The sequence below is a fragment of the Takifugu rubripes genome, chromosome 21 (genome assembly GCF_901000725.2).
Source record: "Takifugu rubripes chromosome 21, fTakRub1.2, whole genome shotgun sequence".
Taxonomy (NCBI): Eukaryota; Metazoa; Chordata; class Actinopteri; order Tetraodontiformes; family Tetraodontidae; genus Takifugu; species Takifugu rubripes.
In genome coordinates, this window is record NC_042305.1 from 5,902,009 (window position 1) to 5,926,877 (window position 24,869).

The following is a 24,869-nucleotide window of genomic DNA, read 5'->3' on the forward strand; positions in this document are numbered from 1 at the left end:
GAGCCGGGGACAGACTTTATCCGGTCCAGCTGCTTTTCAGGGCCAGAGCTTCCTCAGTTCTCCCCTCATCTGGTCAGCCGTGAAGCAGGGAGGATGTGGGGATGGTGAGAGCAGGGGGATGCAGGGAGGATGTGGGGATGGTGAGAGCAGGGGGATGGGGGTGGTAGAGGGTGGAGGGAGGAGGGAGGTCAGTAGAGGGAGGAGAGGTGGGGTTGGGGGAAGTTGTGGTGGGTGGCGGGTTGGAGGGAAGGGGGGTAGAGGGGAGCTGGGCTGCTGGGGAGGGGGGGGGGTGGTGGAGGGGAGCTGGGCTGCTGAGGTGGGGGGCAGAGGATTGGACGACGATTGATTGATAGACGTGAAAGAGTCTGGAGAAGACAAGGAGAACGTTATGCTGCCTGCAACGTCGTTCAACATGACAGGTTTGGTGGTGGGTCAGTGATGGTCTGGGGAGGCATATCCATGGAGGGACGCACAGACCTCTATTGCCTAGGAAATGGTGCTCTGACTGCCATAAGGTATCGAGATGAAATCCTTGAACCCATTGTCAGACCCTACGCTGGTGCAGTAGGTCCTGGTTTCCTCCTAATGCACGACAATGCCCGGCCTCACGTGGCAAGAGTATGCAGGCAGTACCTGGAGGATGAAGGAATTGAAACAATTGAATGGCCTTCTCGATCCCCTGACTTAAACCCAATAGAACATCTCTGGGACATTATGTTTCGGTCCATTAGGCGCCGCCAGGTTGCTCCTCAGACTGTACAACAGCTCAGGGATGCCATCACACAGATCTGGGAGGAAATGCCACAAGACACCATCCGTCGTCTCATTAGGAGCATGCCGCAACGTTGTCAAGCATGCATACAAGCTCGTGGGGGCCACACAAGATACTGAAAAGCATTTTGAGTTGCAGAAATTAAGTTTTGGAAAAAATGGACTAGCCTGCCACATCTTCATTTCACTCTGATTCTATGGTGTCTACACAATTGAGCCCTCTGTAGGCTGAAAACTTTTATTTCCATTAAAAGACTTGGCATCCTTTTGTTCCTAAGACACTGCCCTGTCGTTATTTGTATAGATATCCAACTTCATATTGAGATCAGATGTATCTAATGTGTTTCTTTAAAGTGCTCCTTTAATTTTTGTGAGCAGTATATATACACAGTATATCCTCCTCTCCCTCTCCTTCTCCCTCTCCTTCTCCCTCTTCTCTCCTCTCCTCTTCTCTCTCTTTACCCAGCCGGCTATCAGCAGGAGGGTCCCCCTACATGAGCCTGGTCCTGCTCAAGGTTTCTTCCTGTTAAAGGGGAGTTTTTCCTTGCCACTGTTGCTTGTCTGGGGTTAGGCCCTGGGATTCTGTAAAGCGCCTTGAAACAATTTTGATTGTATAAGACACTATATAAATAAAGATTGATTTGATAAAGATTGATTTGATATACTGTCTCTCTCTATATATAGACAGTAAATCTATGATTCAATTCTACTTTGCACACTTAACAGTTGTTTACTCCTCTGTGTATTACAGATCAGCCTGCGCTACTCCTTCTGGCTCTCCCTGTTCCTCTCAGCAGAGTGTATATAGTCCAGCGATTAATGATCCCCAAGCAGGCATTATTGCACCCAAAATGCAGTCCAACTGGAACCCTTTCGAGGACGATAACTTTTCCAAGCTAACAGTGGAGGAGCTGCTTCATAAGGACTTTGCAAAGCTCACTGACAGTAAGAGTCTCAGTCTTGGTCTATAGAATTGAAGAATCTTTGCATGAACCAAAATATTTTGTCTTTTTTTTGGACACCACTACAAAACCAGGAGAAAGGACTGTTGCTTCTGGTGAAAATCTCATTCCAGGTCTTGATGCATTTCCAGGTACTCATATAATCCACATCATTTTATGTTCACTGCTTTTCATCTTATTTCATTGCTTTGCATATTTTATTTACGATGACACTTCATTTTCTGGCCACATCAAGCTAGAAATTCCTTTACTGTGTCTGGAGAAATTGGAAGATTAATGGATGGATGAGTGCCATTCATTTCATGGAAAAAGGACAAATAATCTTTTAAACTTCTGTATTGTCTATTTAGTGGTGTGGAAACCATGTGCGTACATGCACATGTGTATTTGTGTATAGATATAAAACTGTCTGGCAGTACCTGTGGTTGAGGCAAAGTATCCATGAGTCAATTTTGAGTCTCCTCAGTCCGCAGATGAAGATGGGCCAATATCTTGCTGTTTTGGTTAGAATGTTGTTGTTATGAATCCAGTCTCTATGTTGTGAAGTCCCAGAAACCTGAAACTTCTCTCTGCACTGTTGTCGAGTTGCATCACAAACAGAACCCTTTAATGGTTAATAGCCCTTAACTGATTTTCTTCTTCCAAAATGTTAGGTTACAAGTGCTACTTTATGTGGTGGGGGTCATGACATGCTCATCCCAGTCACAGCGGTTTCTCATATGTTTTCATGAATAGGGAGAACAGCTAATTTGCATCTTATTTGCAGATCCGTGCTTTTGCTCTTGCAACGCAACATAAAGAGAAATTAAATTTTAATTGCAGTGCCTTACTGGTTGAGCCTCTTTAGCAGATAAACAGTAGGCAGATGACATTGAGCCTTTTTAAAATGATGGAACAGGCCAGGCCTCGTTACTAAAAATATTTTTTTCAGGTTTCTGTTCTGTTCAAATTGAAGGACAAGACCATTAGGTTATGGCATTGAAATTGTCTCAACTTAGCTTTGTCACACACACGTAAGCTAAAACAGTAAACATCCAAACAATATTTTAGGATGGTATTGACTGTGACATTAGTAAATAAGTAGTTTAAAAACAACTTTCAGCTTTGGCCTTTTTTCTATAGTGAAGGGAACAATTGGTCATATCCGCTGCACCATTGTCTGAGCGATTGCATTACTTTTGTAAGACCCCAGCAATTTTTTTGTAAGTATTAGTTGCACTAAATCGTCTTTTTCCTATCAAGACAGGTTTTTATATCTAAACATAGGTTTTTCATTTGATTTGGGTTGTTCAAAGACATAAATCCACTTATGTAAGTGATTGCTTCTGGTCTTTTTGATTGGTGCCTTACAATTCTTGTCTTGCCTTTTACAAAAAGCAAAATGTATCCTATTAATTTTATAAATTCAGCAATAATGTCTACATTTGGAGAGTTTAATGTTACGTTAGTTCCTCTGCTCAGCAGTTTCCTTTATGGACCACAATTCCTTTTATGTGTCTGCCATCTGCCCTTGCTTACAGGTAGTGCAATTGAACATCTGAAACACTTTCAACATGTTCATGTTCAAGACTTGATTGAATGACTGCTAGTTGAGGCGGCAGATTACGGACTATAATTCTGGTTGGAGGTGCTTGGAGATCAGAAGGCTGAGTGAGAAAATCAGGTTCACTCTTCCACCGGTGCGCCAAGTCCATAAGCCTCAGACTTCATGTTATACCTTATACGGTTATCTTCACTGAGTCCACATATCCCCAGTCTGCTTACCTCAGTAAGAGTTTGAATCTCCGCTACATGTGCCAATGTAGAACCTGTAATGGTGGAATCTTAGCCACTGGAGCGGTATAGTTAAGTCTGAGCAGAGGAATTCCTGCTTCCAGATGTCCTGGAGAAAAAGGTTTGACCACTGCCAGTACTTTACTCGCCACTGCCTGAGACTGATTCCCCCTCCAGGAGTAGCTGCCCGTGCTTTTTAGGGTTATCCACATAAAAGGAGTGATCCACAAACTTGACCAAGTTGGCCTTCACAGTTGTCCTGAACATGGCACTCGAGTGCATATGTGGTGAAACAGGAGCCCGCATGTAGTGCCAAATGGCAGCACTTTCCATTCCTAGATGGTTGGCTCCTTCTCCTTCTGCATTTCTCTCTAAATGAATCTCAGCACCAGGCTGTTAGGGGACTGCAAGTAGATTTGGTGAAACATACACTTTATATCCGTGCTCACAGCATACAGGTGCTGTTGGAACCCCAGCAAGACACCAAATAGAACAATCCAACTTAAACTTCAACCTCAACTTATCTTTATTGATCCCTTTGGGACCCTAGGGCAGGCCTGGCCAACCCGCGGCTCCCAAGCCGCATGCGGCTCTTTGCCTGGTTTCATGCGGCTCTAACGTTCATATCGAAGTTTGGGTTTGTGTTTTTTTAATGTGCGTGTTCGCTTCACGAGTTCAATACAGTACTTTCGCCGAAAGCGCATGCGTGTTAGATGAAAATACCGCAAAGTTTCTCAGTAGGGACAAGATCTTTTGAGTAAACAATTAGTGTCAAGTTCGCCTTCAAAATGGCAGGAAAAAATGCACGAAAGCTTCGTGACTCAGTTCCGTGATCTACAACTGAAAAGACCACAGATTGCATTCCTCGCTGCCCCTTTTAATGTGGAGACGCACTGTTGAAAAGCCCCGCTATTCACAGATGAGGCTGCAGCTGAGTTTGAGATTATCGATCTTTGTGAGGAGGACCAACTGAAACCTGCTTTAAGGGAAGGGGCCATTGAGTCCTGGAAAAGTGTGCCAATGGAAAAATACTCCAATGTCAAATGGGCTGTGCTTAAGATACTGTCAATATTTGGGTCAATATACGTCTGCGAGTCTGTGTTTTCTATCCTGAAACACGTGAAATCAAAGCGTCGAATATTCTGACTGACACCCATGTGAAAGAATTGCCTGGCAACAAGTGAATACAAGCCAGAATTGAAGAGGATTGTTCAAAGCAAGGAATGCCAGAAGTCCCACTAAGCAACATGCATAGTAAGAGGAAAAAAATATATTTTAATTATTATATTTTTGTTTGTGGACTGTGACTGGCCCATGGTCTGTAGAAGTCAAATTCTGTCATCATGTTAGTGTGTGACATTTACAATAAATCTGGCTAAGCAGAGGTCTGTGTGTGTGAGGAAGGGATGAGGTGATGTTCATGTGTGCCCATGTGTATGATGTGGCTCTTTGCAGTAACACAGTAAAAAATGTCTTGGGCTCGGACTGGTTGGCCACCCCTGCCCTAGGGTGAAGACTGGAATGTCCTACTGCTCCACCCAGGAGGGATGAGAATGCGAGGGCACTACAGGGAGAGGTGTTTTAGGTAACTGTGATGGCTGATGGAAAGAAAGTATGGCAACTTCAAGGTCCTACTGCACTTTCCTCATGTGCAACCATCTTTCTGTCTTCCAAATGAGTCATTCTTTGGCCTTGAAGACCTCCTCCTGGCTTCCTCATGGAGTTGCTATTTCTCCTCTCTGAGGTGATCATCCAGCAGCTTGCACTCCTAGTCAGCTTGAGTCTCCTCCATTTGGCAGCAGATGCACAGTACTAAAGCATCATCTTCTTCACTCTGTCCTCTAAAGACCTGGCCTGTGTAGGAGCTGCCATGATGGTAAACGGTAGTGGATAGAGCTGGGCTCACAAATGGCTGGAATTCAACCTGGTAGTTCTCCACGTGAGCAGGCAGGTGGCACTCTCTGCTGATGGTGCCAGGGCTCTGATGCTGTGTTGTCCATGATCTTAGGTTGCACTTAGTCTGGCTTGAAGGACTAATGTTTGAGAGTAAGCCTTAACTGCAGGATTGCTGGTTGAGGCTGCAGGTTATGGACTGTGATTCTGGTTAGAATCAATAACCAATTGGTCCCTTTCACAGGATCGGGATGAACTATTGGTCAAAACGAATCGATGAATGGAATGGGCTATTTATTATATTCACAACTTTGAGGTTGGGCAGGAAGCTTAAAGCATTACAGGGTTTAGATATGCTAATCTTAAGGGTGTTATCTAATGCAAAAGCTGCCAACATGTCCTACAGTCCCTTGATCGTCAGGTCACCTTTCATCCTATCCCTGCAGGGGGGGCCAGTTGTGTCCTGACTTGTGCCCGTAGCATCACTGGACCTCAACTTGTAGGGCTTTCTTACACATTCCCTACTCCCCCAAACCATGTATTCCTTGCTCTCCCTATACCACTTACATAGATGGTCCCCAGAATAACTTTTTAACTGTACCTCAGCCTGAAAATGATTAATACATGCCGGTACTTTTATTGCATTACTGCTAAAGTAAATCATAAAAATTTGTGTTATTTATGTGTACAAGGGTATCCAAGGTAGTTTTCTCTGTCAACTGGACTGTGTTTCTTCTCTGTGAAGACGTTTCGCTTCTTCGGTTCTGAACTCGCTGGAGACCGAGCTTGAAAATATAGCCCCTGTGGACCATTAACATGGCAATGGTCCACAGGGACCAACAGAATAAATACGACAGAATAAATTGCCCATTCCCAATTCCCAATTGCCCAATTTATTCCTTGTCCCAGTTTACATGCAAGCTGAAAAACTAATAATTGATGGGAACATATCATCACATAATGAACAACTGGAGTCAGGCTGCAGACTGGCATTTCAGACAACAGGAAAATGGATACTCATACAGCTTTATTAATTTCATACAGAATGTATTACTTATTGTGCAGAAATATGGACGCTATTCCTCATTTTACTGCAACCAGCTTTGGGGCTCATATGTCAACACAAGGATTGTGGAGCATGTGCACATGCATTGTTTAGTTTAAATCCAATTAAGGTGTGAAAATGCCAGAGCAATAATTCATTTTTTCAAGTGTCATGTAAATGGACTTTGACCAAAAGTGTCTTAATTTACTGCAGCAATATGTAGGGTCAGTATATGCCTTAATCAGAGAAAATGCATGTACACACGCTTCACAAACCCACGCTGGCATATCAAATCAAATCAATCTTTATTTATATAGCGTCTTATACAATCAAAATTGTTTCAAGGCGCTTTACAGAATCCCAGGGCCTAACCCCAGACAAGCAACAGTGGCAAGGAAAAACTCCCCTTTAACAGGAAGAAACCTTGAGCAGGACCAGGCTCATGTAGGGGGACCCTCCTGCTGATGGCCGGCTGGGTAAAGAGAGAGGAGAGGAGAAGGAGAAGGAGAAGGAGAAGGAGAAGGAGAAGGAGAAGGAGAAGGAGAAGGAGAAGGAGAACGGGTCAGCAGGGCCGGAGGTCATCATGCAGCTCCGAATAGGGGGGGGGGCAGAAAAACTAGACAAGAATCAGCATAACTAGTCTGCTTGATGAGGAGGAGGAAAGGAGAGGAGAGGAGAGGAAACCATGACCCAATGGGGTGACAGAGGCCTGTCAGGTGATCATGTTTCCGGACCCCGGCAGCCTTGGCCTATAACAGCATAGCTAAGATGTTAACCTAATGATTAGACGACCCCCTAAGTATGATAATTTGTCTATCTATGATAGTAACTGGAACTACAGAATTAACAACAATAAGCTTTTTCAAAGAGGTAGGTATTAAGTCTGATCTTAAAAGTAGCGATGGAGTCAGCCTCCCATACCTGGACAGGGAGTTGGTTCCATAGCAGGGGGGCCTGGTAGCTAAATGCTCACCCCCCCATTCTACTCCTAAAAACTCTGGGAACCACAAGTAGACCAGCATTCTGAGAGCGGAGTGGTCTATTGGGCTGATAAGGTATCACTTGCTCCTCCAGGTAGGATGGAGCTAGGCCTCTGAGGACCTTGTAGGTCAAAAGAAGGGTTTTAAAATTTATTCTAAATTTAACCGGCAGCCAATGAAGAGACGCCAGTACAGTAGTAATGTGATCTCTTTTGTCAATACCTGTCAGAACTCTGGCTGCAGCATTTTGGATCAACTGGAGGCTTCTTAAAGAGTTGTTTGGACACCCTGATAATAAAGAATTACAATAGTCCAGCCTGGAAGTAACAAATGCATGGACTAACTTTTCAGCATCATGCCACGTCAGTAGCTTCCTGATCTTTGTGATGTTCCTCAGGTGAAAAAAGGCACTTCTAGAGACTAATTTAATGTGTGAGTTGAAGGGGAGATTTTGATCAAAAGTTACTCCTAGATTCCTCACAGAGAGACTAGATGTTAATGAGATACCAACTAGAGTGATCATGTGATCTAATCTATCCCTGAGAGGTTCAGGACCAAATACCATGACCTCAGTTTTTCCTGGGTTAAGGAGGAGGAAATTTGAAGACATCCAGGACTTTATGTCTTTAAGACAGGTCTGGAGCTTCACTAACTTCTCTGTCTCCTCTGGTTTCATGGATAAATAAAACTGAGTGTCATCAGCATAACAATGAAAATTTATCCCATGCTGCCGAATAATGTTCCCTAAGGGAAGCATGTACAAGGTGAAGAGGATTGGTCCAAGTACAGAACCTTGAGGAACTCCATGGCTAACCCTACTGTATGAGGAGGGAACACCATGGACATGAGCAAACTGGTATCTATCAGATAAATGTGATCTAAACCAGTCTAGTGCTGTCCCTTTAATCCCAATCACATGTTCCAGTCTATGTAACAGGATGCTGTGATCAACTGTATCAAAAGCAGCACTGAGATCCTGCATAACCAGCATAGAGACCAGTCCATGATCTGAAGCTATGAGAAGATCATTCGTAACTTTAAGAACTGCTGTTTCTGTGCTGTGATGAGCTCTAAAGCCTGACTGAAACATCTCAAACAGGCTGTTTCTCTGCAGGTGCTCCAGTAACTGAGTCACCACCACCTTCTCAAGAACTTTAGAGATAAAAGGAAGGTTGGATATTGGCCACTAAAGAACCATTGATCTGGTCCAGGATAGAACTGCCTATCAGTGGTAAAACACTTTCTGCTTGAGGGTCCTGATATGTGAATTATACCAGGGGGCACAGCTCCTCTGATTTACTATTTTCTTTTTCAGGGGGGCAACAGAATCAAGCGTGATTCTCAGTGAGGTTGCTGCACCTTCCGCAATAGAGTCAACCTCAGCAGGGCTAAGATTATAATGATTTATCCCTGGGGAAACACACGGTGGTCCCGGGATCAGCACAGGGATTGCTTCCTTAAACTTAGCTACAGCATTATCTGAAAGACATCTGCTATAGTAAGACTTTGTCCTGAGCATAGAAGAATCCTTAATCATAAATGTGAAAGTGATCAAAGAATGGTCTGACAGGAGTGGGTTGTGAGGGAACACTGACACATGTTCTACCTCAACACCATAAGTCAGAACTAGATCTAGGGTGTGGTTGAAGTTATGAGTTGGTTGGTTTATCTGCTGGAGGAAACCAACTTACTCAAGTAATGTAATGAAGCCATTTCTAAAGCTGTCATTTATTACATCTACATGGATATTAAAGTCTCCAATGATAATGACTTTGTCCGTTCTAAGGACCAAGTCAGATAAGAAATCAGAGAACTCAGACAGGAACTCTGAATGTGGCCCAGCAGGGGGCCGATATACAACTACAAACAGAAGTGGCTTTTCTGCCTTCCAGTTCAGATGGGTGATGCCAAGAGTCAGGCTTTTAAATGAACTGGAGCCATATTTTGGTCTATGATTAATTAATAACTTGGAGTGATAGATTGCTGCCACTCCCCCTCCTCGACCAGTAACACGTGGAATATGATAATTAAGATGAGTAGGAGGAGTAGATTCATTTCAACTAACATACTCCTCCTATAATCCAGGAATGTAAACATCCAAGCAAGTTTGTCACGGAAGAAGGCAACAAAGCAATAATCATCTTATCTGCACAGTGAGTTATGTATATATTGGTTACAAGAAGAGTGCAGCTGCATGATTATCAATCTTGCTGTTGTTTTGTTGTTCCAGTTATTTATTATGTCAGGATGACGCTCAGCCGGAACCAAGGCCATAGTAACCTGCTGAAAAGATTACGGTAATATTGGTCAGATGCTGGATTTTCTCTCCATCTAAACTGGGACAAGAAACAAATTTTGACGAGACACCAAATTCTAAGTGAATGATTTTCAGATAGTTTAATGCTATTTATATTCTAGGATATGCTATTGATATTCTATGAGCTTTGGGTAATTACCGAAAGAACAAGATCATGGGTACAAGCGGCTGAAATGAGCTTCCTCCGTAGGGTGGCTGGAGATAGGGTGAGAAGCTCTGCCATCCGGGAGGAGCTCGGAGTAGAGGTGCTGCTCCTCCGCGTTGAGAGGAGCCAGATGAGGTGGCTTGGGCATCTTGTTAGGATGCCCCCTGGACGCCTCTCTGGTGAGGTGTTCAGGGCATGTCCCTCCGGTAGGAGGCCCCTGGGAAGACCCAGGACACGTTGGAGAGACTATGTCTCTCGACTGGTCTGGGAACCCCTCAGGATCCCCCCGGATGAGCTGGAAGAAGTAGCTAGGGAGAGGGAAGTCTGGGCTTCTCTTCTTAGGCTGCTGCCCCCGTGACCTGACGATGGATGGATGGATGGATGGATGGATGGATGGATGGATGGATGGATGGATGGATGGATGGATGGATGGATGGATGGATGGATGGATGGATGGATGGATGGATGGATGGATGGATGGATGGATGGATGGATGGATGGATGGATGCTGAACAGTAACTCTGCTTAGTGTATCAACAAGCTTTTGTCTTTGTTCTGGCTTTTTCTCAGACTCTCTCATTGGAGAGAATTCACTGTTGTGTTGTGATCACTTATCTCATACTTCTCATGGAAACCAGTATATTTCTGCTCTCACTTCCTCCTCCTGTTCTTCTGCTCTTTCTACCTTCGGATCATTTCTGGAAGAGCTGGCACCTGCTCAGCAGCTTTCTGGTAAGACTTTTAAAATGCCAAATTATCAGAGCCATTCTAGATCTTTTAAATAGGTAAATGCCTGAAACAGCCTCATAACAGATCCAATTTGTTAAGGAACAGTCCCCTAGAGTACTATAATTTCCATTTCCTCTGCTCATTTTTAATCTCCTTGCATTTCCCTTTATTTTTCTTTGGATGTTAACTCATTTCCATCCTTCATCACCAGACACTGCTTTTCTCATGTCATGTGGGGAGAGGGGCAACAGCGATGAGTTTGACCCTATTCCTGTGCTCATCTCCAAAAACACAAATCAAGGTAAGGTTAATAGGATTCTCAGATGAGCATTCACACTGCTGAAGCAAATGCAGTTCTGATAGCTGTAAGTGGTGACCACTGTTGCATGAAGACTGCATTTATAAAAGCCATTTTATCTGTCTCAAATAAGCCGTCCATCTCTTGTTATAATTTCACAGTACAAAGATTATCCCTACTTACATTGTTTCTCTTCACACATGCCTCTGTTCTGCCAAAATTATCCTCTCATTGTCATAATGTAATATTACACACTTTTGATTTTCTTTGGCTTTTCCATGGCCATTTCTATCTTTTTCTCCCTCTGTTTTTCTCTATGGCACATTCCAGATGGTCACTCACACCGCAACAGTGGCAGTTCAGAGTCCAACATCCCCAACTTGGCTCGCTCCCTCCTGCTGGATCAGCTCATTGACCTCTAAAGGGGTGGGAGAGGTCGAAGGGACAGTGGTGCAAGCTTATTAGTGGGGGAGAGAGAGGGAATAGAGTTGGGGAAAACATTTAATGTAGCACCTAGAGTAAAAGAAGAGCCAGTGTAACATTTATCGAGTCTCTGAAATATAGTCAATGTGCCTCATTTACCTCAACTTCATCTCTTTTTGTCTGATAAGCTGGTGTCACACGTTTCTGCTGTTTTTTTGGCATTCCCACACAAGTAAACATTTTGTCACTAATGCCTGAGCATATCACCTGCTTCCGTATCAGATTCAAACCCATCTTTTTCATGCTTCCCTCTTCTTGCCATTAATATCCCTCATTATTGTAGTGGCCAGCTATCACCACATGTATTTTTATTCAATTGATCACACCTGTATTGTTTTCATACAGGGTTGAATAGTTAATAAAAACTCACCAGCTTCAAATGCAGTTCAGTGGTGTTCAACTTTTACCATAATCTGTTGCAAATCTTTTGGAATTTACTGGTTTTCTCCATTAATTTGTCACTCAATAAGTGTATTAAACACACGCTTTAAGCCAAAAGCAAAACTAAGTGAACCGTAGAATTCAATAACTGGTTGACCCGACACACATATACGCACAAACAATACTGAAGCATTTAATGGCATAATACATTGAGGGCATTAGATTGTAGATAAAACATTGAATTAATATTCATGAATGAAACATAACTGCCCCAGGTCTTCTACACATCTTGATTAGATAATGTATAAATAATATTCAACTCATAGCAGAATTCTGAATTTGGCACTCTTGCCTGCTTTAGTTGGTTGCGAGGATTGTACTGTAGCTCTAGAACACAAGGATATTAATGACATCTTGAAGAGAATGGTGCATGTCCCAGATCTTTCATGTTTATCATGTGTGCGTAGAGGTGAGCAGATTTTTGGCAACACAATTGTGGTGCACAGAGAGGTGGAAAGTATAGAATTTTGATGTTGCTGGCTAAGCTGATGAAATTCTGTTTTTCAAAACACGTCTTTATAGCTACATTCCCCAATTGGTTATCTATTTCATCCCCAGCAGACACGTTCACAGAAATCATTTCTTTATTTACACACTTCCAGCACTGCTAAAAATATTGTGTGTATGTCTATAAAATATGGGGTAATTATTGGTAGTGCTTTACACTATACTATATGTAGTGTATACCATCATGACATGTAAAAATGTACAAAGACAATTATAATAAATATTTGTATATAAACCTGTACTCTTGGGTGTAGGGTGTTGAAATTCTAAGTCTTTTTTTCTATTTTCCTGCCCTTTGACCACACACACACACACACACAACAAAGTGACGGATTTTTTTGTGAAAACAGAAAACGGTCATTGGGTAACAACATTCTGAAGACTTACATGACTGACGTCAGTTTTTGGTTTTTATTTGTTTTAAATATAATGGTGGTATAAGTGGTGCACATCGCTTGAATCAATTTACCGTAGTCTTGCAGGGTGGAAACCTGCTGATGAAATGTAATTCCTGATCTCTCTTGTTCATTTTACAAATCAAACAGCTATTGCCTTTTTTGGGAGCTCTGACTTGAACACACAATCAGGACAATATGTCCAAGTTTAGGACACGGCTCCTGTCTGCAATTTGAACTATTGTAACATTTAGTGATGTAGATTTACAGTCATTTGAGAATCAAGATGAGTAATTCAGACAAATGCTCCATAACTCATTTGAATTCTGTTGCTGATTCATGTTGCAATGCAGTAGCCTGCAGATGTCTTGTCTTTATCATAGGGTTTTGTGTTGCTGTGAGAGAGTAGGTGTAGTTTTATATTTCCAAGGATTATACTTTAAATAATGTGCAGGAGGTACTGCTTTTGTCAGTATCTTTAGTTAAAGAAGTTTTCTACCTTGAAATCAGCATTGTAGTTACTTTATCTTTTCTGAATGTTGGTGCAGTTTTCTAATGACCTTAAAGTTTTTCTTGGTTGTTATTTTGGCCAGACACTTTAAAACTGCATCTCTAAATGATGAGATGACCTGTAGGGCATGTTTTATTTTCCTGTTTACGATTTTACACAAGGTAAAAGTGGAATGAGATGGCCAAGCTGTTTTCCTTTCAATGGCTTTATCTAACATCTTTCCAAGAGAATCCAGGTAACAGCTTCTGTTGCCGCTGCTGAAGTAAGACTGATCTGTCTCGTCTGTTTCTGGTCACCTCTTTCTTTTGTTGTGAAGGCTCCTTGTTTCCACAGAAACAACACAATTGTTAATAAAACACAATCTGCTGTCCCTGCTTTGCTGAATCTTAAGACACTTTTGGACGTTTACGTATTTATGCCACCGTGGAACTGTGGATCAATTTGTGGAAACAAGTTTTTTGTTGTGGCATCATTAGATCTAGTTAGTCTGTGTCGTGACTCTGAGTAGAGTGTTTCCATACTTTTGAACTCCTGTACCGTTTGATCATTGTTGGGTTATTGTCATTGATAATGTTTGAAGGTGATTGTTGTACTGTATCTTACGCAAGTTGCATTTGCTGCTTAGATTCATCTTGTAACAATATCAATGTGTTTTCAATTATCTTTTCACCTCTGATGTGTTTACCTTTCAAGGAGACATGCAGGAGGAGAATGATGGACACACCACTCTCAGTGAGACTGAACCTCCAGAAGCAACATCTCAAATGAATAACAGTTGTGAGCACTCCAGCGATGAAGAGAAAGAAGCTAATGAGGATGAGGAGGATGGAACTACTAGGAGTGACATGGTGGTCAATGACCACAGTGGCTCCAGACCTCTGCTGTCAGACTCTGAGGAAGAGAAAGAACAAGGGCAGCAGGTCATCCCCTGTTCATTTTTGCACTCTGTCAAAGTACCAACACAGCCATCTACCAATTTCCCTCAGCCTGCACCTAGTGCCTCTGCTCAGAATCATTCCCAGCATGCACATGAAACGGACAATGCAGCAGATCTTTTATTAAAAGGTCCATTCAGAATTGGCCAAGAAGAGACAGGTGATGTGTTTGCCAATGCTCCATTCCCTCATACAGCAGTTCCAGTTCGGCAGCAGCCAGACGTGTTTTCTCAGGCTCCTTTTGGAAAACGTGTGGAGCACAAAACGTCATACCCTCACACAGCAGGAGCTCAGAGTGTACCCTCTGATCAAGGAGTTTTGGTCCAAATTGCTCAACAACCTTTCCGTCCACAAGCTTTGGCCAAATATTCTCGACACTTTGAAGGATCTGTACAACAGCAGACAGCAGCAGGTCATACAGTTGTGTCCAACATGAACAATCTACCTATTGTGGCATCAGTCCCTGTAGGAGCTCTTCACTCATTGACCTCAGATGTGAGCACTGCAGACCCTTTTGTCTCAGCACCATTCCACATCAAGCCCCCACAAAAGAAGCCCTGATTATACACTGACAGTTTAGAACTGCATTATGCACACTGTAACAACTAATTGCATGCTCTCACTAACTCTACAGCCAGGCTGGTGACATGTTGGACTCATGTTTATAACCAGTTCCAAACAGATCAATAAAAGAACTAGATCTTCTCTCTCAACATTACATCATCTTTGTACAGACCTCCCTGTAATGGCAGTATGGTAATCAATGGTTTCATGGTTTTCTTTCTACCTCAGCTCAAATGTGGAAGGAAAAGAAAACCAATAAAGAAACAAAACATTGCCTCCAACCCCCCACCATTTTTTTACCACCACCGCATTTTAGTGCCTAGACTAAAATGCAATGTTTTGTTTCTTTATTGGTTTTCTTTTCCTTCCACATTTGAGCTTTAGCAAAACCACCATTTTGCTTTGTGTAATCATTTCACAGGATCATAGATTGCATGAATGAGTGAATCATTCTCAAACATCTGAGATGGTTTGTCTGCAGTATTTTCAACTGCTTCACTATTGTTTTTAACCTTCAAAATTATGGCTATCCATACATTCTCAAAGTGGATGTGAAATGATGACATGAGGCATTAGTTATATGAATACTAGTTTTCAGCATCATACTTGTGTCTCGTCAGGTCATAATGAAAGATGACTTTCTCCCTTTTGATATGACTGGTAAATAACTTGCATAACTTACAACACTTATAGTGTTTTGTTGTGGGTATCTTTGTTTCTATTTTCTACAAACCAGTATTGTTAAGACTGGTTGTCTCACAACCCGAAGGCAGGCAACACGCAGTGGGGAATAGTGTCTTTATTTGAAATACAAGATGCACAAGGTTCTGCTGGGTTGTTCGGCGAATCTCTCGCTCGGTCCTCCGGGACCCACCGGGAGCTCCAGCGCGGATCCAATGCGGGCGATTAGTTCGGCGAGCGGTTCGTGTCCGCAGGTAGGCGTGGAGACCTCGACCGAGTGACAAATAAAGTTAGCCAGGGAATCTCTTTCAAACCGAGCAAGCAACAGGAGTTAGGGTTACCGTGACGAGAACGAAAACACTCCGACGCTGGCAGACGGGCGCTCTGTCCCTAAATGGAAAGGTTGATTGAAGATTGTCGGCAGGTGCACCCGCCTGCAGCGCCAGCTGTGGATGATGATCGGCTCCTCCACGCCCCCTGCAGGAAGAAACAAGCAACAGGCGACCCAAAACCTTGGAACCCAACAAGTATCACCATATAAAATAGCCCGAATTAAAACAAAAAAAAATCTGCATTTTCATTCAATTCCACAAATATTTATTGACTCATTGTATAGAATTGTGCATTTTCTTCCTTTGTATTGTTTATAAAAGACTTCATTAACTTATTGGTGCCTTAATAGCTCCCCTGAGGATCAACTGAAGTCACCTACCCTGCGAGTACAAAGTAGCTGTTACTGCAGACACGGGTTGTTAAGTGTGTTTTGAAATTTTGAATGGCAAGTTATTGATTGTATTCCTCGGTATTGTATTTTAATCTCCAAATAAAATTCTATTGTTTTTGTATTTTATAAAAGCCTGGAACATGTTTGATCATGGCATTTTCAGCAAACAGGATTTGGCTTCTATAAACTAAAATTTTTGAGTTGATTTGTAATTGCTGAATTCTTTTTCCAAATTTATATACATAAATACTGCACATCTGTCAATGACAGTGTTTCTTAAGATTATGTTTTGAACATAACTGTAAAATGTATTTTAAACAGTGTTGTACAGAAACTGTACAAGCATTCAAGATGGAAAGTTAGAAACAGTACTCAAAAAACTGACACTGCATGACCTGCCTATAAAAGTTATTTAATGACATATTAAAATAATAACTGAATGTAAAATAAATTACATGTAGTAATTTTCTCATCTTTTAAATAAAGACCCTCCGGCCATCAGCAGATTTGAAAGTCAATTTGATTTTTAATGAGTTAATAGCCTCAGTTGAAAAATTTTGCTAGTTACACTGTGGCACCTTGGCAGAGTTCAATTTAAGTATATTTAGATTGCAGACACACACTATACAATCTAGATTGTAAAATCTAGATTCTAGATGTTACTGATTTACATTAATGTATTTTGCTATAAAACTTTTCTCTAAAAAAAGACCTTCCATTTATGTGCATAATTATTTAAGACTAACATTTTAATCTATGACTAAAACGTGATTTATGGTGTAGTGTCGGTTATGCTTTGTTGGGGGCGCTAAACTAGAAGTTAGTATGAGTAAAAGTCACGAAGAAGCGCGAACATCTCCGTTTTGTGCATTTCCGGGGAAGGGAGTATAGTAATTCAGAATATGTTTTGGAACATTTTCAAAATAATACAGATTCAGTCCACTTAAGGGAAGGCGTTTCCCATATATATAGACACACACTTAAATAGGTTAATTAGATTATATATGCTCAGGTAACGGTCAGTGTTCTGCCATTCCGAGCACGATGGCTACTCAGAGAGTCCTCCCTCAGAGTAAAGAGACACTCCTGCAGAACTATAACAAGAGACTGAAAGATGATATCAAGTCCATCCTGGAAAACTTTACTGAAATCATCAAAACCGCAAAGGTATGTTGAGCCACTGTCCTCCTGGCTTGATTCTTAATATTTAAATTTGTCCTCTTTGCTTTGAGTATTGTCCAGGACAACGGTACGTCGCTTCATTTTCCTCTGTGCTTTTCTCCCCAACATTTTAATGTTAAAGAAAAGGAAAACATGTTCTTTGTGCAGATAGAGGATGAGACGCAGGTTTCCCGACCAGCCCAAGCAGAACAGGACCATTATGAGATGCACGTTAGAGCTGCCAACATTGTATGTATATACCACAATTTAGTCAGAGGGCGATATTAAAGATGTGCTTCAAAATAATTTGAAATACCGTAAGCTCTTGAATAACGATAATTCCACAATCCTTGAATTGTTGTCATCTTGCTTGTTCACCGGTTATTTATGAGGGTTGTAAATGTTACCAAAATATCAACGCCCTGCCTTTGTCTTTAATAGTTACTCCAAAATTTTAGTTTGAAGTTTGCAGCTAATCAGAATTGATATTGCCAGAGCGGTTGTGTTCTACCGCTAATTTCTATTCCATTAGCTGAAACTTAAAAAAAGAAAGAAGTAATTGTTCTTTAAATCCAATTTTGTTTAACTGTGCTGTAGGTACGAGCTGGTGAATCTCTGATGAAGCTGGTGTCAGATCTGAAGCAGTTCCTGATTCTGAATGACTTTCCCTCAGTGAACGATGCCATAAGTCTCCAAAACCAACAGCTCAGGTCACTGCAGGAAGAGTGCGACAAGAAGCTTATCTCACTCCGTGATGAGATTGCTATTGACCTGTATGAGTTAGAAGAAGAATATTACTCCTCCAGGTACAAGTAGACTCACAACTGGCATTTCATCTCCCATCTCACCCTGCCCGTTGTTGTCCAACGCTCAGCACCATGCATTTTCTCACCATTTACTGCTGAGCCATGTACCAGTTATGTCTGTCATCATCAAAACATCAACCTAATCATCGTGGGTTGAATTTAGACCATCAACATATCCAGTAACACTAGAGTACAGCATTATTAAAAGGTGATGTAATGTAGCTTTCCTCACATAGTGACTTGTATTGTCATTGGCTTGTGCCTTTGTGTTTTTCTGCTAATTGTTATGTGTAGAGCTGCAGTACTGCAAGTTTGTAAGGGGGAAATTGCATCATGTATCGTGGGGCCTCTGATGCTGTATTTATAGTTTGAGTAATTATGCTAGCAAGCTTCCCTGCTAAGCTTCAGGGCTTTATTTCTGATTAGACAATTTCCTGGTTGCAGTATGTTTAAGAGGTAAACACACCAGTGATGTTCAGGTTGGTGATTTGTAAGTAAATATGGCATTTGAGTTCTTTTAAATTTATCATATTTTATTTGTGTTTGATCAGAGCTTTACAGACAAATGAGTTCCCTTCAGAGGAAGAAATTTTGTCAATGTTATATTTTTTAAATATAATATTTAATTCTTAATGTGGCATGTTCAATTTCAAGTTAATTTGAAAGTCCAATTCGATACATGCTAAGATTTGTATGTAAATCATCTGCTAATTTAATTGGTTTGTCCTTTTAACCACAAGCAACTAAGGCTGTAATTCTATGCACCACCACCGTGTGGTTCTTCATGTATCCGTTTGTGCCAGCTTTTTCAGCACAATCAGAATGAAGAAATAAAAATAGAGATACAAATCTGCAGGAGTTTGTCTTATTTTATGCTGAGTATGCTGTTAGTTGTGGACCACTTCATCTCGCTGCATGCTCCTTGCTTTCTTCTCCATCAGCAACTAATCAGACACATTTGTCTGTCACGGTGGAAGAGTCACGCCTCACTGCTTAATGCCTCTGGCTAAACTGAATGTTTCCATGTACCCAAGTCTTTTGCTGTATGAATGTGCTTATTTTGACCTACTGCTTTTTTCTGCTCCTTTCTGTTCTGCATCTGATACTTTTGACTCCTGGCGGTTTCTGCTGCACAAAGCTACAGTCAGTGGGACACTGACCTGCCACTGTGTGAGGCCTACCACCGAGTGGACAACTGGGCTTCCCCCAGCAGCAGCTCCAGCTCTACACAGGGAGACCAGGAGGAGGTGGAGATTCTCCCGTCGCAGGAGACAGAGCCACAACATCACCTCAATGGACAAGGGACCTCATCGTTGGAGAAAATGTGATGATGCTTGGACTTACTTGATTACGTCTGTTTTGGAAACTTAAAATGTGTAAAATCTAGAAACTCGACTAGAAAATGCAATTAAAAAAATATACCAAACCTCTCTTTATATTTTCCATTCATTTAAAAATGTCATTATGGCAAAATATTTGTACATACATGCATAGTTTGGACACACCTCCTTGTTCAATGTTTTTTGTTTTTTATGCTGTATACATGTATATATTTGAGCATCAAAACTATGACGCAAGACATGGAAATGTATAATGCATAAAAAATGTCAAATAGATTCTTTACCATCATTGCACATTCCTATACAACAAAATGTGGTTGACAACTCTTGTCACAGCAGCATATAAGTGATGTAAATAGACATAAAATATAAATAAAAATGAAAAACCACTAAAGGAGATAGTCAACATGAATAAAAAGGGACAGGGATAATGTACAAACCAATGTGCAGCATGTATGAGTAGGAAAGGTGCAGCCTAGCTCAGGCTTTGCAGCTGTGGGGGAAAATCTGCCTTTTAGTCTTTCTGTCCATGCCCGTCTGACCCTGAACCTGCAGAGGGGAAGGTGCTAAAGAGAGGATGTCCAGGGTGTGAGTAATTGGAAACAATCTTTTTGGCCCTTTTTGTATAGAGAATCTTTTCCAGGAATGGGAGAGGAGCGCCGATGATCTTTAATGCGGTCTTGATGATCCACTCCGGGACTTTCCTCTCCTCTGAGGTGCTGCTGGAGAACCACATCATGCAACCATAGTTGAGAACTATGGTACACTGGTAGAAGTTGGTAAAGAGTTTCTGCGGGAGCCCAAATTTTCTGAAAATCCACAAAAAGAATAATCTCTGCTGGGCCTTCTTCACCACTTCCCTGGTCTTTTCTCTTCACGTCAGGTCCCCTGAGAGATGAACGCCCAGACTGGACTGTTTTGTCATATGTCCTTGTTTCCTGATGTCAGTGACAAGCTCCTTTGTATTATGTTGAGGAGCAGGTGTGACACCGGGATGTGAGGGCCTGGACATCCTCCGTATATAGGCTGCTTCATCACTGTTGGGAATTAACTCCACCTCACCTCATCTGCTAACTTGTATATGGAGTTTGTCATAGCTGTGGGGGTGCCAGTGTTGGGGATGGTGCTGGAGGAGATTAGATCTCCAAGACTCACATGTTGTGGTCTGTAGGAGAGGAAGTTGTTAATCCAGCTTCAGGATTGGTAGTCCAGGCCCAGTGACAGCATCTTGTCCACCGGCTTGCCTGGGTTGACAGTATTAAAGGCTGAGTTGAAAATGACGAACCGGATGAGGTTCTCCAGGTGTGTCAGGGTGTTGTGGAGCAAATAAATCAACATGTTTTGTATTTTATTGCTCACTGTAGCCACCCTTTGCTTTTATCATTCAATCAATCAATCATTCTTTATTTGTATAGCGTCTGTTACAATCAGAATTGTTTCCAGGCGCTTTACACAATCCCAGGGCCTGACCCCCAACAAGCAACAGTGACAAGGAGAAACTCCCCTTTAACAGGAAGAAACCTTGAGCAGGACTGGACTCATGTAGTGGGACCCTCCTGCTGATGGCCGGCTGGGTAGATAGAGAGGAGAATGGAGAGGACAGGTAGAGGAGAGAATAGGTAGAGAACATAGAAATACATTATATTAATAAAAATAAACTGCCGGTAGAGTCGAGACGAATGGGTCCCCAGAGTCTCTAGGGGTATAATGGGGGGCCGAGCATTTAGCTACCAGGCCCCCTTGCTGTGGAACCAGCTCCCAGTCCAGGTACGGGAGGCTGACTCCATCTCTACTTATTTAGACTTAAACCCTACCTCTTTGAAAAAGCTTGTTATCACTAATTCTGCCGCTCCATGTATGCCTTGCCTCACAACATCTTGCACTCTGCTGTGACATGCTGGACTGTCTCAGGGGCATCTCCACACAGCATACACCTGGGGTCTTGTCTGGTATGGTAGACCCTTGCCAGGTGTTCAGGGCCTGGTCATGTGCGGCCATGAGTAGTGCCTCTGTGCTGTCTTTCAGTCCGACCTTTTCAAGCCACTGGTATGTTTTCTCGATATCAGCCGCTTCCTCAATTTGTCGGTGGTACATACCATGCGGGGGCTTATCCTTCCGTGATTGCCCCTCAGGCTCCTGCTCCTTGGTGGGCTTTTGTTGCCTGAGGCATTTGTGAGGGTGATGTTTGGTCACCCGCGCTGTTCGTTCACTAGACTCAGATCAACCACGCAAACAACAGGAGGCCTTGCAAGGGAGAGCTGAGCAGCAGTTCAAGCTTCCTCTCTCAACTCCGTCCATCTGCTGCTCGCTCGCCTCTTTTATTTGGTGCACACAAGATTTATGTCAATCTGACCTCATGATTCCTTCTCCTCCTATCTCTACGACTTCCTCGTGTCCTTGAACATGGTACCTCTCAGTGCTGGGTACCTAACAGCTTCAATACTTGGTTCAAACACTCATACATTCCTTTTAATTAAACATTCTAAATCTACTTACTATACTTACTATAGCATTGAAATGATAATAGTAATAACAACAATAATTCTTCTCACATTTCCCTCCTGTTTATCGTTAAATGCGTCTAGATTCTCATTGTCAGTATTACATCGTTTCATTTCATGAAATTTAAATGCATTACGTCATTTTCCTAGAAACACATTTCTTACATTCAGAGTTCAACATGTGTACAGCTTAAGACATCTTAAACATTTCATTTACATCTTGCATCACATTTGTCCATTCTTCTTCTGATTCCTCTTCATCGTCGTCCAGTAGAAATCCTTCTTCCACCTGCAGCATAGTACTAGTAACAGCTGATCCCACGAGCCGGCCAATGCAACCCCGAACAAGAGGTACTACACAGCAAGCTAGTATGGCTAATACTAGCAGCACTATCCCCTATCATCATTCCTATCTTGAACAACAGTTCCCTCCACCTTGACAACATTCCTGTAAGCCAGTCTGGTGGGGGACTACCATCATCAATCATAGCTCTCTGTAGTTTAGTTACATTTTTCAATGCGCTATCTATCAAATGACCGTCCACATCATTCTCTGGGATGAACGTACAACCATTGCACAAACTCCTCCCTGGGGCGCAACTGTGGTGCGGATCTAGCATTAGCAGCATAAATTATGACTGTGTGATCATTGAGATGTACTGGAGCACACACTCCTGACCAGTTTGCTGGTAGGTGTGCATACGCATTGTGTCCACATAACCACCATCCCTTATCCACTAATTTTGCCTTTGTCTCCTGGCGCGAAAGCGGGATAGTTACATGTACAGTTATAACCTTCTGGACACATCTGTGTTGCTTCATCTAAGGTAAAGTAACCACATAAGTACCGGGGGTCATCAATACACTCCTGTTCACACTGTTCGGAACTTTTATTTTGCTGTAGACATGTTTTCCGATAATACCGATCAGTTGAAGTGTTAAACTTCACATCACGACTGACTCCCAGTGTGCATGACGTATAAACAACTTTACAGACATCCTTGTATAACGACCCCAAATCTCTACCACCACTCCGTGCATAACAGTATGTGTGATTCATCACACCTAGCACAGGGAATCTGAATCTATTGGCTTTCCCTGCCATTGTCCGTAGTGGCTCTTGGGTGCAGTTGCTGCGAGCGAACCACGTTCCATCCAACAGCTTGAGTGTGAAGTTCGTGCCACGGCTTAGCCCTATATGGACAAAGCACTGTCCTACCGTACACTCCGTACACAATTACTCGCGGTGTATGCACAGAAACTGGTAGCATAGAACAAACATAACAACGAGAATGATTCTGTGTCCGAGCTGTGAAATTAGCATAGCGCCACCATGTATTCAAACTGTAAGTGTGTGAGGACTCTGGATTTTGTTCTAACCATGAATGTTCTAAGTGGCTAACTACGGTGCGTTTAGCGCGCGCGTAGCTCTCATCCTGTCTCAGAGCATCTTTCTGTCCCTGATTACCTCCCTCCTGTCGGAAATCCCAAAGGCCGAAACTCACGAGTCCCGCCGTCACAGCACTCACCACAATTAGGAAGAACAACTTAATTTCCTTTTAGCTCTCCTTCTCAGGTTCCGACGGGGTTCAGCCGTTGCTGGACCTATACAGGCCGTCAGCCGTTTACGGAGAGTCCGCCACTGCTCCCTCACCTTCACCTGGAAGAATTTTCTGTTTCTTACAATGGGAAAGGTGTATCCACGACAGTTTCCCGTCCACTCGAACTGCAGTCTTTGTGGTCAGCTGTACTCGATAAGGACCTTCCCATCTAGGCGTGTTCCACCTCTTCCGCACAAACTTCTTCACCCACACGTAGTCGCCCGGTTGAATGGGTTCCTGGGGGGTAGAATCTGTGGAAGACACAGGACTAGGCAAAACATTTACAGCATTCACACATCGGTTGAGTAACACCTTTTTTAGATAATCTGCTATTGTTTCCTCAACATGTTCTAGCTCATTTGTTGTTGCAAAGTATGGTAGGCAATAAGGCCGCCCATATAATGCTTCAAAAGGTGTGATGCCTGTTTTCTTGTGTGGTGTTATGTGCATCCATAATTTCACCAGGTCGAGACAAAACATCCAGTTCTTTCCTGTCTCGTCCATACATTTCTTTAGTCTGTTCTTAATAGTACCGTTGACTCTTTCAACTAATCCTGCACTCTGAGGGTGGTATGCGCAGTGATTCTTCAAATCAATGTCCAAAGTTACTCCTACAGTTTTCACTATCTCATTTACAAAATGGCTTCCATTGTCGCTCCAGATGACCTTCGGGATGCCAAACCTGTGAATGATCTCTCTACATAGGACTTTTGCCACTGTTAGTGCATCTGCTTTCGCTGTGGGGAAAATTTCTACCCATCTAGTAAATCCATCTAACACTACTAGACAATATTGTTTACCTTCACATGGTGTTAGCTGAATAAAATCTAGAAAAACTGTGTGAAATGGATGATTTGGTAATGGTGTAGTGCCTGCAGGGGCAGTAAGGGCTCCCTGTGGGCTGTGTTTTACACAAATAGCACACTGTGAACAAAAAAAATTTCTTCTTTTTCTTCTTCAACATTTCCTTTTCTTTTTCTGGAGCACTTTGTTGCATTTCTTTTAGAATATCATTATCTGCAGGTTCTAAGGTAAATGATTCCTCATTATCAAGAAGTGTTTTGTTATTTGCTGCAGCCTTTGTGGCTCTGTCAGCAAAGTGAGACTGCGTCTGTGTCGTTAGTGTGTGCAGTGCATTTACATACAGCTATTTTACGTCGCATCCCAAGTCTTGCCATCTTTTCTTAAGCGGTTTAGCAATAGAAACATGTGGTACAGAACCTGACACTTTGAATAGCGCTGCTGCTTCGGTGGAAAGGCTTCCTGCCGAGCAGACAGCTGTCTGACCACACACATATAGATGCAT

General features: G+C 42.4%; 2 protein-coding genes and 1 long non-coding RNA gene across 19 annotated transcripts in view; 2 read left to right on the forward strand and 1 right to left on the reverse strand.

Annotated features, from left to right (window-relative positions):
- The window catches only part of aak1a (AP2 associated kinase 1a), a 40,291-nt gene extending 25,393 nt beyond the window's left edge, over positions 1-14,898 (forward strand). For 2 of the 16 annotated variants that reach the window (XM_029830297.1, XM_029830298.1), the window contains 5 exons: positions 1,523-1,716; positions 1,790-1,864; positions 10,592-10,618; positions 10,827-10,916; positions 13,944-14,898. In XM_029830297.1, the coding sequence (XP_029686157.1) occupies positions 1,523-1,716; positions 1,790-1,864; positions 10,592-10,618; positions 10,827-10,916; positions 13,944-14,746 (1,189 nt within the window). In that variant the 3' untranslated portion in view covers positions 14,747-14,898. Of the gene's footprint in view, positions 1-1,522; positions 1,717-1,789; positions 1,865-9,509; positions 9,986-10,591; positions 10,619-10,826; positions 10,917-11,243; positions 12,586-13,943 lie in introns of those variants that run through there. The other 14 variants (XR_003886795.1, XR_003886794.1, XR_003886796.1 and 11 more) reach the window with 14 other exon arrangements.
- Positions 14,899-15,354: 456 nt separating this feature from the next.
- LOC105418177 (uncharacterized) lies at positions 15,355-15,893 on the reverse strand. Its single transcript, XR_965512.2, has 2 exons — positions 15,772-15,893; positions 15,355-15,698 (listed from the first exon to the last, which is right to left on the reverse strand). It is a non-coding gene; the product is annotated as an uncharacterized lncRNA (long non-coding RNA).
- Positions 15,894-16,968: 1,075 nt separating this feature from the next.
- med22 (mediator complex subunit 22) lies at positions 16,969-19,551 on the forward strand. Of its 2 annotated transcripts, none has more exons than XM_011616799.2 (4): positions 16,969-17,321; positions 17,484-17,564; positions 17,913-18,121; positions 19,266-19,551. In XM_011616799.2, exons 1-4 carry the CDS (start codon positions 17,199-17,201, stop codon positions 19,447-19,449), a joined length of 597 nt encoding a protein of 198 aa, XP_011615101.2. In that variant the 5' UTR covers positions 16,969-17,198; the 3' UTR covers positions 19,450-19,551. The 2 variants fall into 2 exon arrangements, with proteins under 2 accessions (XP_011615101.2, XP_003975977.1); XM_003975928.3 differs by having other exon boundaries at positions 16,972-17,321; positions 19,260-19,551.
- The last annotated feature ends 5,318 nt before the right edge of the window (positions 19,552-24,869 follow it).